Here is a 13,999-nt window from a genome sequence, read left to right on the forward strand (position 1 = left end):
AAATTTATAAACCGACAGAATCTATAAGATATAAGAGTGGAAATTCCATTTATTCATAAGGGGAGCGAGGTACAATTCTCGAAATTAGTTTATGTAATTTATTTTATATTTATGCATATCGAAAAATAATATCTCTAACTAGCAAAATTAATAATATACGGGGTGAAAGTGAACGTGACAATCAGTCGAGTTTTATTATTTTCCAAACTTGTATTTTTTTCTTTTTTGTGCGCGATCCATTGTTGTTGCATAATAATCATTCATGGATTAGATTAGCGACAATAGTCTTGACGAGCAAGTTTGTCAGAATTTGACAAGTCCACGAGGGGACTTCCTTCGGCTTAGGGTAGGTGAAAATACTTCACCTCATTTTAATTTACCGTCTTTATTAACAGTTTAACAGTTTGGTAGCGATCACATAAAATGTTTGGTTTATTCAAAATGTAACCCTTTAATTTGAAGTTTTGTAACATTTATTTTCACTTCCTTATTTATTGCCAAAAAACATAAGTTTATAAACAAAAGCTTATGCGTTTGTTTTGGTTATCCAAAAAGGCGTAAGCTGCGTGTGCGTCGATACGAAAAAGAATCATAGTTTTTTAATAAATCGCTATTACTGATAATATTTTAAAATATTGAAAATGTTTATTTTTAATAATAATAAAGTAACGTTAAAATTAATAATTTCTACTAAATCGAAATCTAATTTACTTAAAGGTTGTAAACCTTTTCTTACTATTTTATTTTTATATATCTTGTACATTTTGTCTGGTTAGGATTTCATAGCCATCATATAGAATATTTGAAAATAAGTTGATTAATTGATAATTTGTTGATATTGAAGCATATAATATTATTACACCAGGTAGTGGATTTGATTCTTATTTTCATTGAACAGTTGCATATTTAGTAGAGATTGTTATTGCGTGAATGGAGGAGTACGGCGGGAGGCGTGTTGTTGTAGTGTGGTATTCCGTATCTTGCGACTGCTAGGAATGTTCTCCACACTGCGCCTCGCCTACAAGTCACAAGTGACACATTTTGGATTGGGGTAAAGCAGCCGGCGCTTTCGGGCAGCGTACACGTTCCGTTAACTTCTCTATTTTAAAAACTACTTGCTTGGCTATATCCGGGAAGGGACAGACCGCATCAGTGCGCGCCGAGTGTCGACACCACTATTTTCGTTGCAGTCGAGTCGACTTGTCGGCCTACACGCCGATTGCCGCTCCGCGCGCACGCGCGTCCGCTCCCATGCACTCCACAAATTTTGATAGTTGATAACTTGTTTTTAATTTACCGAGAACGTTGAATGAACTTGATGTTAATAGTGATTTTACGAAATAAAGAGGATGGATTGTAATCGAAGGTGATATTTATGGTGCATGTTGTTATATTTTTGTTAACATGAGCGGAAGCACTAGCGGAAATGCAGTTCCGTCTTCGAGTAAGTTTTATATTATTATCTTATTTTGTTTTCTTTTTTTAATGGGGGTAAGTTTTTTTTTGTTTACATATATATACATGTATATTATAAAATTCTGATTTATGCTATGACATTCTTCAAAACCAATCTTATGTCTGACAAGTCATTCAAAATATCTGTTTTTAAATAACAGCACAGAAAGTCAACATTAGAAATTGTTTACTACATTGATAATATTTGAATTGAGGTTAATGTCTCGTTCATTGATGTCGCACATATGCGTACCATTACCCAGTATAACGTTAATCAACAACATCGTATATCTAATTATAAATATTCCATTACAAAGGGTGCATGTTTTTAATGAATTAAATGCTTTTTAATATGAACTTGTTAAGCTATTCAGTTTATTTTTTATACAAACAATATGCACATTAATAGTAATTCAATTATATAAATAATTCATATGCTTAACAAATTTTACTATATAAATCTAAATTTACTCAAGTTGAGTTTCTTATTAACACCATGTTTAACTGTATGGTATGCTTAATATTTTCGCATTTATTAACAAATTGGTTAAGGGAATAAAAATAAGCAAATAATTGTTTACTGTGTTCAACGCAGCGCTCTACGTTTCTGTTCTAAGTTACTAGCATCGCGGTCGCGCCGTGTGAATACATCGAACGCATTACTTCGAAACCAATGAACTGTATTTCTTTGCAGCAGGGCTTATATTATTAAGGAATTCAGCGGTCTCTAGCTTTGTGTGAGTTAAAGGAACGTGTGTGCGTTATAGGTCGACTGCATTTTCGAAGGACTATAATCTTTGATCCCCACCACTACTCTACTACGTGTTTTTGTCGTTGACATACCAATGTTTTGGTTAGGAGAGTTGTATCGACATTCTACTCGGTTATCGCTTACAATTTTATTGTTTACAAGTCAAGGTATGGATATCCCCTATTGCATCGTGACTGAGTATACATTGAATTTAAATTAACTATTGAGTGGTTGTAATACTTTGGTCGTGAGGCGTAAGTCATTCAGATTAAACAAATGCAGGGTATTCCAAAAAAGAATTGTTATTCATGCAGAGTAACCTAAGAACTACACATTTGGAATTTTTAGAAAGTCGATGTTAAGTAACGTTACGTCCCTACGGCCGCGGCAGGGTCCGAGTTCGTAACCAGTCAATTAAATCTGAATGGTGGCACATTTAACTATCTCTTTCACTCCAAGCAAAAGATCCCGAAGAGTACGCGCCACTTGACGATGATTCATGTTTGAATTCCATACCTGCGATTGATAACAGAACTAGTGAATGACACAACATTTTAAAGTACGTATCACTTAAATACTGAATAATCATTTTTGCCAAAAACACGTTTCTTAGACAGATTAAATTGTGCGCATTAGTTTTGATACATATCAGATGAAATAAAAATATATGCGCAGTATACACAGTTAATGCGTCAGACAATTTTTTTCAGATTGATTCTTATAATATTCTTAATACAATGTACGGGCAAGGTGGTTAGCTGGGCTTTATCAAATAACTATCATATCGGCCTCTCCTTGCCTCGGTTTTAGTGAAAATATGTGACTGGTAAAGTTAGATCTCAGCATTGTACAGAAGGAAATCAAATGACAACTTTAGCAGATTTAATTACAAATGGACTATTTTGTATTTATTACCTAGGTGTAACCCATTAGCAACGGCAGACGTGATAGTAAATTATTTTTTCACCAATAAGGAAATTAAGCAAAATCTTTAATATTTTGTTGTCTATTCAGAAAGTCCACATTCAAGTAATGTTTATAAAGGATTTATCTGTTATTATCTATAAATAAAAGTCTTTGCTAAACTTTTCCCTACCGTATTAATTAATAATAAAAGAGATGATTTTCTTAAAACAACAGCTGAAATAAAACTTTTGCTCACAAATCAGTATTTCAACAGCTAACTCACGTACACATAGAAGGCAACACAAGTTACTGGCGTGGTAGAAATACTTGAAGCACGCATAGTGTTTCCCTTCCTGATTTTAAAATAAGTCGAGCTTAAATTAACTCTGCTTTTAAAATAGTTTAGGTAATCGCTAGGAACAAGTCATAAATTGGAAACGTCACGACTTCCTCGTATTTGTTATTTGATCAAATGTATTTGGGGACGCGATTTTAGTATTTTTCATGTTATTATACTTTCACAACTTTTGTGTAAATTTATAGGAAAGCTTAGTAGAAGTAGGGCTGTTACAGCGTTATAAATTCACAAACGAAACTAATCGTATGCATATCATCTTTATATCATCAATATAGTATGTGGAGTGTTTAATGTAGAGTATTTTATAACAGTTATTGCGACATATGATACTATTTATCACAATTTATTTAATTTACAATTAATCCTATTCTGGTAGTATAAAAATTACCTTTATATATTCATTACAACATAGAAGACAAGAAAAACCATTAAAAAGTAACTATAGCAAAACGTAAACAAAGTAGACGTTGCGTATGATGATGAAATCATACAATTAATGACATGTAACCTTGTTTAAATTAACGATGCCACTTTTATACTTTTATCGGCATATGCCTGCAGTCTTGCTTTGATTTGTTTTTCTATGCTTTGACAACTGAAACTTAATTTTTTTTTATTTTATTTAAATTTTGTATCACAAACAATCTCAGTATCGATGTGTATAAAACAGAGAATATTTAAAAATACGCAAATACAACCCTACATGTGCGGCGCGAGCGCGTCACCTCGCACCACGCTGAGTAAACACAGCCCATACACGACGCGGGTGCGTCTGCTACCAGAATGCACTTGCCTTACACACACATTCTTTTGGAAGGTACTACATGATACAGAACAATCTTTGAATATTTATACTTTAATCCCTATTGACTGCTATTCATGTCTCAGATGACATAGATGTAAGCTTCTGTTTTTCTTGTTACTGAGGCACCCAACCTTGTTAAAATAAAGATGTTAGAAAATGTTTGAATCGATAAGTCTTTTTGCATTAAAACGTATATGTTAATTTTCGTAAAGCTCACATTCCTTACTCGTTTAGTAACATTTAAAATACACTGTTGTGGTATTTTCTTTCTGTACAAAGGCTGTGTACAACCGCCTTATGACAAGACCAGTTATCTTTATTTTGGAATGTTTTGTACAAATATTACTCCTTTAAGTACATAGGTCAACACGATAGTAGGAGAAAATGTTTGTGAGTAACTTCACTTAAGATGTTAATGTATGTGAATGAAATTTGTGTGTTGTTCAAATTAAACACGCCCTATTCGTTTTAAACTAAATTGCTGCTAACGTAATTTTCATGCTTTGTAATTTCTTCTCTTTATGGGTATCTATAATAATTAATGAATAAGCAATTTATCAACTTAAAACATACTATGTTTTATGAAAGTATATTTTGTAAAGACATTATATTTGGTTATTTAAATAAAAATGTATCTGTAACAAACAGAATATCAAATAATACAGTTAAATAAAACGTCGTTACATATCCACATTCTAATAAACGTTGACGTAAAATATGGACAAATACGTTAAATGTAAATATTGGTTGTAAAGATCGCCGGCATCGGCATTGTACGGCATGGTGTCGGAACGCAACGCACGGTGCAATGTGACGGGCTACGGCAATGAATGAAGAGGTACCAGAAACGCAACCTAAATACCGTACATTCTTTAGTCCCCGTCGTTGCCACGTGTGCCGTCGCTTTTACCTACCGCCGGCGCGCCGGCTGCTTCTCTGAACTCTGAAATGCATAGAGTGGCATCTCACTTAGATGCCACTCTACTCTCGACCGACCGAACAAACAATTAACCAACTATTACTTTAAAATAAACACCATCCATTAGTCATATTAATAAACTATAATTAGTCATCAATAAAATTATAGCTAAAGACGAATTTTCGTTTTTAGCCCGGATATTTGCCATTAAAATAATTGAGTCAAAATACACGGAAGCATAGTCATCAATACTAAGAAATATGAATAATACGTTTAAAACTATTTGAATACAAAGGTACGACATGTTGTGTGTTACCCCGACGCTTAATTAAAAGTGGGTATTGGTATTATTGAGTCCCTTGAAATGAGGTCTTTAACCTTACCAGCTAGCTTTGGTGATATCTACACATAAAAAGAAGAGTTCATTCTTTCATTCGTTTCCCACGTTATTTTTTGTGAAGAAGTCCGATAAGGGGAATAGTAATACCCTTTCGTAGTCCTGTAAACGATCGTGGGCCCTTATTTATTGCTAATAGATTTCCAAACGGTAAAATGTCTTAGTGTGTATGCATTTAGAAAGAGGGGACAATCCACTTAATGCAATCTAACAAAAAATCAATTACGTTTTAATATTCATTTTAAATAGTTACTGAGAACGCTCTTGATATACATTTGGTGAATAGTCAGAGCCACGAAAATAACAATTAAAAATATAACATACATCGTATTATTTGGAGTTAAATATTTGATAGACGGATTGAATTTTTGATAGCATTCTCCATTTATCTTTACGACAATATTGATTTTATCACCCTGTTTTGTCGAATAAGAAAGTTCATATCTGATTAATTATTTATATAAGACAGAACAAATTAATTTATTCATAATGTACAGCAGTTTTGAAATTCTTTAGGAATGTTATATGGATAACAGTATTATATTTATAATACCACCGCGCATAAATTTATTTATTTAAAGAAGTACCGCTGAGAGTTTATAAATGTTCTATTTAACGCGTTAAATATGGTCTGGCGATATAGAATTGAGCCCTTATTCTATTTTACCTGGATACAAATTGCGTAGATTTTAATACAAAGACCGTTCTTTATTTTTGAAAGGTGATACAAAAGATTTTTTGCTTGCTGACAAAAGGTGTGTTTTTTACAGGTGCGGGTAGCGCGAGCGGCGGCGGTGTGACGGGCGTGACGCGGCGCGGCCGATGCAAGTGGTTCAACGTGGCGAAGGGATGGGGCTTCATCACCCCGGAGGATGGTGGACAGGATGTGTTCGTGCACCAGGTGATTGATTATACGTTCCTAGTATCACGATTCATGTACAAGCGCATGTGCTGACTGTTGTTTAACATCAGTGCTCATAATAAAATAACTCTACTGTATACTTGCGGCCGGTGCAAATGATTCACAGTGGTGAAACGTCTAGGGCTTTCTCGTTCCAGAGGACGGATACTGGTCTATATACATGGAACAGGTGATTTTTTTTTTTTTATGTCACAGTCGGCAATAGAGCTGGTGGGACGCCTGATGGTAAGCGCTACCACCGCCCATGAACATTTGGAGAGGCATAAGGTCCATTCTTACGCCTCTGAAAATAGATTGCCGACTTTAAATTGGGAAGGGATTAAGAAAGGATTGGGGAGAGGAATAAAGGAAAGGACTGGGAATGGTAAGAAAAAGAATATAAGGGCATCCGGCTCCCCCACTCACCGAACGAAACACAGCAGAATGCTATTTCACGCCTGTCTTCTCTGGGGGTATGGTACTTCCCCGGAGCGAGCTGTCCCAATTCGTGCCGAAGCGTGCTCGACTAACACATAAAGAATCTCGAATCCTCCACATTATTGATCCGTATTCCTAGTAACCAGCGTGTATGTTCAAATATGAGAGTAGATGTATATCACATGAAGAAATTAAATAACAACAGCTGTTGATTTGAGAAGGAGTATGTGTTGGTTGTAAGTTTTCACTGAGCTTAGCCGTTTAGTAACTAATTCTGACTTAAATAAAAATAACAACACATGCTTTTAAATGCCACATTGTGAACCCTTCAAAATAAAATTGGCTAAATGTAAACGTGTATCATCTACTCCAATTATTTTGCATCTCTTTTTCACTTCTATACTGTGCAATCACAACTTAACAAGCACATACTTGGGAATTCACTCAAAAATTATGACGCTATGATGATAGATGGAGTGAGAATATTCTAGATCTAGATAAAATAGCAAATTCTGTTTTTATTATGTAATTTTCGAACTAAACGTAAAATAATTAATGGAAATATATAACACTATAACCAAAAACTAATAAATAAAAGTATAATAAATTTTGTTACACTTAGGTTTAACTCAAGAACGGCTGATTGGATTCTAATGAATTTTCCTTAATGATTTTCTCTCATCGTTGGATTATAGTTATTATATTTGAAATTGTAAAAATAGAGTTCCCGGCCAAACCAATGTTGTTTTTATGATAGAAAATATAACAACAAAAAGTTTGGGACAAATTCTTCTTTTTATAGTTGCCTAATACCTTTGCTGATTAATTAATAATAGTAAACATATTTCACCCATTTGGCTTCAAAATTTTAAATATCTACAATAATTGTAAAAATAAAATCCAATAGGGAAAAAGCTTAAGACATTCGAGCTTTTTTAAAAACAAGATCAACGTTTCAACGAAGGCTTGGGTTTAGCTACTTTTGTTACTACAAGTTCAGCAAGAAATATTAAGACTATAGAAAACCATATGCCATATTTTATCTTACAATGTTTGACACATGCTGATTTAATATTTATTTCAATTTACGTGTAGTACTTCATAGAACTATGAGATTGCATCATACCACGAACCTTGTATCTATTCTGTAGTTGATTTATTTTAAAAGAAATCGTAAGAGTAAGAAGCCCGTTGACAAAACACAGCGTATCTAGCGGTTGACCTGATAGTGAGCTTATTTGTTTGTTCGGCTTATCAAGTCCGGATGTTTTTTTTATATACATTTACGCCACTAAAGTTGTACTTCGGTCGACTGCAAGCACGTTAGCGTTAGAATTTTGTAATAACAAGCCAAAAGCATGTAATTGAGTATCAATAAGGTTCATTTTATTGGCATGAAATGTTACTTCATTTTTCTATCGGGCACAGGGTGACGATAAGGTTATTTGGAGTACAAGAAAAACTCGATAATGTATGGATTGACTTCATTCATAAATGATTTGATTATTATTGATTTCACCTTAAATATGTGGATTGAAAGACTAAAAACAAATCCATTAAAAATAGTTTCTTACGATAATATTAATGGTTTGTTAAAAAGCACACATCGAAGCTAGATAAGTAAAAATTAGAAACAACATTTCTGAAGTTTAGATCTTATCACATGTATTGTCAATTTTAATATAAAACGTTCTCACATCTAGTCCGTGTGTCTGTGTGAAATCACACCCTATTTTCACTTTACTATAAGATAAACACGTGCAGCATGGTGTATGAATTGACTCGGAGAACTGTTACCAATGTGTTGGATAACAAATCTGCATCTTGAGTCTCAGGATTTCAATTAGATCGATTTGAATGAGAATAATTGAAATGGGTACGTTTAGACCATGATAAGGCAAATGGATACTTATAGCACAGCCAGTTTATCTCTAAGAATTCGCGTTAATTTCCTTTGTGTAACCAGTTTCTTCTCTCGTACCCGAACGTGAGATTGGTTAAAAGAGTTTAAAGAGTCGTACACTTGCTCGATGATGTTGATATATAGATATAAATTTATATACACATTTTAAGATAGTTAACAGCTAAGGTTATTAACCACGTGTTCTATAGTACAGTGATATCTTTATAACATAATATTCTTCCAGAGTGTGATACAAATGCCAGGCTTTCGGTCACTTGGGGATGATGAATTGGTTGAATTCGAATGCAAAGAATCAGACAAAGGGCTAGAAGCGACACGTGTTTCCGGGCCTTCATCTGTGGACTGCCAGGGCTCACACCGACGCCCACTTTCTAAAAAACGCTTTAGAAAGATACGGTATGGTTCATATTTATATTGACTTTATTATTTTTTATTATAAATTGTTTTGTGGTCAAATTTTAAACTCACATCACCTCAAAAACAATAAGTTTAAAACCTGTATATTCTGTCTGTCCCTTCATTTTGTCATCTCTCTCGATATAGTGAATAGGTTTTGCAATGAAAATAATGTGTGTAGTGCCACATTCTCTAAAGTTTGTAAGGATGTGTATGTATTTGTTACTCTTTCACGCAAAAAGTACAGAACCGATTGCAATGGAATTTATTTATTTTATTTTAAACACTTTATTGTGCTGTTAACGCAGCAGAAACAAATACAACAAAAAATTTAGTACGTAGACAGGCGCAGCTGGTAGTTAATATTGCAACAATATAAACCATACTAAAACCAGCCTATTATATATCAACCATACAATTTAAAATAATTAATAAATCTTAATTGAGTTATTAATTTTAAGAATTTAATTTTATGTATAATATTCTAATCTTTACTTGTATTATACAGAATAAAAAGTTTAGCTATTCAAAGGTTAAACTTTGACTGTTTGTAGGGGGTATTCTAAAAATGTATTTATTCAATGGTGAAAATTTTAATGAAAACAGAAAGCTACTCATGAGTAACATAGGCAAGAAAAGCCAAGGTCAGCGGCTACTCTGGACATAAACTGAAATATTAAATCACTTTTTCAAAATACATATCACGGTTATGTCTACTATGACTACTGATACTGATACTGATATAGATATATATTCACGTACATCTTTTGTTTACCTAATCAGGGATGCCTGATTAAACTGACAAGTTCTCAAAATGGTGTAATTTTGGGGTTGTTCCAGGTGTTACAACTGCGGGGAATTCGCCAATCACATTGCAGCCAAATGCAGCATAGGACCACAACCAAAGAGATGTCATAACTGCAAGAGCGAGGATCATCTTATCGCAGATTGCCCTGTAAAGGTCTTGTTTATTACTAGTCATATCGAAGACAAATTAACTAAGGCTGTCTGAAATTATGCAAATATGGATTTGATATTAGCACATACATGTGAAACATGAACGGTACTAAAACCAAAGCAGATAAAGAATTGATGAGCTAGCCTAAACAACAATTTATTTTCAAAATCCACAATTTCATTAAGATGTCTTTTATTTTTTATTTCAAATATATTTCATTATAAATTCGAAGGCTCGAGACTAGATCAACGTTTAAGAAATAAATAGATTTTCACATAGCAATTTATGAAATTTGCATCGCGAGCAGAGCCGTTTTGTACATAAATTAAAAATTCGAAGACATATTACTTGCCAACTCGAACTTATCCAGTGTGGTGGATTATGGCCCGAACCCTCATAGAAAGCCTGTATAGCTGTAGTGGTATTTGTATATGCCTATGATGATGATAATTTGAACTGTTTAGTTAAAGCTTAAAATAATTCAGAAACGAAACATTTTCCTTCCTAGGTGGAGAAAAAGAAAGATGATTCGCAGTCGAAACACTCCAGCAGCTCTCAAGGAAGCCAAGAGGAGAGTCCGCAATAGCATCGCAACAGACGCTGTATAACCGGCTTCGAACAAAATTTAGTTAGATATTAAGTAGAATTTTAACGTTGTTTTCTGTTTGTATGACGATACGTATACGTATCATGGAAATTTTATTCGATTAATCTTTATGTTTCGGTATGCATTTACTTTATTCATCAAAATTCTAAAAAACGTAGCCAAAGAAGTCGGTTATGAAAATCTTCACACTCACACCGAAAGAGAGATGAGCGGAATTTCTATAATCACGTTGAAATATTTCTATAAGTTTTAGTGTCATGTAACCTAAGTATGAAATCCAACTACCTCATTTAATAAAGACAAGTAAAATATTATTTTGTATTTAAGTACAAGACTGATGAGAACAAATACACAAAGTACAAAAATATTTTACTTATAGACTTTTATGACTTAAGTTTAAAAACGTAACGTAGTACAAATTTTATGTGTTCGAGTGTTTTATACTCTAATTTTTTTTTTACAAAATAATTATACCCAAAGTTGTGTGTCTCTATGATATGACTATTTTATATATATGTTATTGTTATATTACGCCCAATTTTATGTCATTTAGGATTTATAATTTAAGTTATAAGGTATTATTTAATTTTGAAGTAAGGATAATTATAATACCACCGAATGTTCAAATGTTATTTTAACTGAAGTGCTGTAAATACCTCTGATAACAATATAAGAGTTCCGTTGGGCGATGCAAAAAGAAAAATGGACACTAAAAAGTTTTAGTTTATCACACGTTACATAGCAGAAACAAACAAAATAAAAGGAACAAACGAAAATACCAATGGAATCATGTATTCGGAAAACAATTCAATGGAATGAGCGATTTACATTTTAATATAATAATTTATATTTAGATATACAAGAGGAAAATGCATGTTCATATTTTTCTTTAATATCCATTTCTACACCATTTTTTAGTTCTATTATCACGTATTTACTAATATAACTATGGATATATCTAATCATGTGCAGTCCGCAACACAATTTTAATTAAAGGTATTGAGGTTATTATTGAAATGTTGACTGGAATTGAAAATCAACTTACTTAAATAATATAAATATTTTTGGTTTATTTTCGCTCGTCTCCGAAATTCTTGTTTTACAGCTGTTCATGTTTTTCCTGTTACATAATAACCTGCCGTAATGTAAAATTTGGTGATTTAGTATGTGAAATATTTAGTTTGCTCAAATTTTGTACAAATCACTCAGAGCTCGATGCAAATTATTAGGTAAGAAACATCGAAAACATCCAAATTTTCAAACGTCTTGAAAAAAGAAGAGGTTCTCATTTCGACTGTTTTTTGGAGGTTATCTCAGAACATTCGACAGGGTGAAGCGATTTTAAACTTATGCTTCAGTGTGGGCCTATTAAATTTAGACTAGTTCTGACAATTATGATGCCGCTTAGTTTTTTTTTGTGTATAAATATGTCTATGAAGTCTATGCAGTTGAGGTCTAGCAAGAATACGAAAAAAATTAAACGAAAACTTACTCATACCTTTTAATTTTACACCACAGAATGTGCAAATTGTTAATTAGCATACAAATGTTATCTTTGAAATCGTAAAATGACATTTCCACATGTAAATCACGTCCACTGAACGTAATTTTTATAAGTAGGTTCTTGTATTTCTCGTTCCCGGTTGCCTTCGACTGAAGAAATTTTGATTGATGTTCTTTCCACCGAAGTATTTCAAGCTATCTACAAACTAGTCATTAAGATTATTTTCCCATAGACAAGGACGTTCCGAATAACTGCATACAGTAATGTGACACCCCTCTCGTGTTTTTGTTTTCCTAAAAAAGTAAGTTTTAATGTTAATACACTTAATTTTCTGAAAAGCTAGTGCGTTGATATCCCAACTCTATTGAAAAAAGTTATGGATTTTTATCGAAGCATACTATATGTATACTTATTAGCTTCCTAGCTCAATAAAATTTCACTGTTTATTCCCGTAAGCAATTATCTATCATAGTTACGCAGTTACACGCCGGGTGCACACGAGTTTAAATTCAAAGGAAGTCCTTTATCACGTTATCAAAAACTTTTTGTCTAATTGATGATGCAATTAACACATTCGTGTCACATTTACAATTACCCATGATAAGTTCTTCCACTACAGATCTGTTAAATTTAATGGTATTGTAAAATACACGTCAGTTTATACATGTGCGGTTCAGCTTTAAATTTAATTGTTTTTTGAATTAATAATTAGCTTGTTTGCAATTTAAAATTAAAATTATATCGTGTTTTGTGAAATGACCAATCAACTGTTAAGAATGATAAATTGTACTTACATTGTCTAAACGAAGCATCAAGTATCGTGAATATTAAAATTTGTCTATGAAGTGTAATGCTGGTGGCGTGTTGAGTTGCATTAAACTGATTGTTTTTAACTTCAAAAGTGTTCTGAATATAAAAACAAATACAATTTTATAGAAGTAAGCTGTAGTATTACATTTAAACTGATAAATAAAATTAGGTATTACATATACGGGTTTTAAGTGTCTATTTTAGGTTAGAAGTGTAGTTATTTATCTATAAGTTTTTGAAGACTATTGAAATCATCTACCTCACAATTTATTAAAGTAAGAGAGTCTATTAATAAGTTAATATCGTAAACATATACAAAGTCTAGAATTATTATTATTTTCAACGTATCTTTGCCAAATGTGTAAAGATTATTAGTATTTCATATGTTTAGAGTTTAATTTTTGTTCTTTTTTTATTTTTCAAAGAAAAATAAAATTTTAAATATAGTATTGATGTTTTATTGAAATGATCACAACTACCGCTCAGTACCCAAATATTTAAATTAATTTTCATATCCAGTAACATCTATCACGTTGACCCAAACACAAATGACCTTGATCTGACTTTTTCTGAAAATACCTACTTGTATTATATCATTCAATATTTAATATTTCCATATGAAAATATAAGTATAAATTACAATATTTTTTCCTATTATCATGAAACTACCGAACGCTACTTAAAGTGAAATGAGTTAGTGGAAGACAGTCTCGTTTAGAGTGCAGCAAGTAATTCAACTCGTGTAGGACGTCATTACTCTTTTAGAGAAACGCGGGGGCGATCGACGATGGCACGTTTTTCAGCTGCGCTGGCCCAACCGCCCAAGGATGGGCGCTCCGAGGATGCAGCAGTTCGGAACACCTCGTCCCC

The 13,999-nt window shown here is 32.8% G+C and overlaps 1 protein-coding gene across 2 annotated transcripts; it reads left to right on the plus strand.

Moving 5' to 3' along the window:
- The first annotated feature begins 1,060 nt into the window (after positions 1–1,060).
- LOC119831531 (protein lin-28 homolog) lies at positions 1,061–11,587 on the plus strand. 2 transcript variants are annotated; one of them, XM_038354936.1, is made up of 5 exons: positions 1,061–1,444; positions 6,362–6,492; positions 9,078–9,250; positions 10,091–10,211; positions 10,717–11,587. In XM_038354936.1, exons 1-5 carry the CDS (start codon positions 1,405–1,407, stop codon positions 10,792–10,794), a joined length of 543 nt encoding a protein of 180 aa, XP_038210864.1. In that variant the 5' UTR covers positions 1,061–1,404; the 3' UTR covers positions 10,795–11,587. The 2 variants fall into 2 exon arrangements, with proteins under 2 accessions (XP_038210864.1, XP_038210865.1); XM_038354937.1 differs by having other exon boundaries at positions 1,062–1,444; positions 10,091–10,205.
- The last annotated feature ends 2,412 nt before the right edge of the window (positions 11,588–13,999 follow it).

Source organism: Zerene cesonia, chromosome 13 (genome assembly GCF_012273895.1).
Source record: "Zerene cesonia ecotype Mississippi chromosome 13, Zerene_cesonia_1.1, whole genome shotgun sequence".
Classification (NCBI taxonomy): domain Eukaryota; kingdom Metazoa; phylum Arthropoda; class Insecta; order Lepidoptera; family Pieridae; genus Zerene; species Zerene cesonia.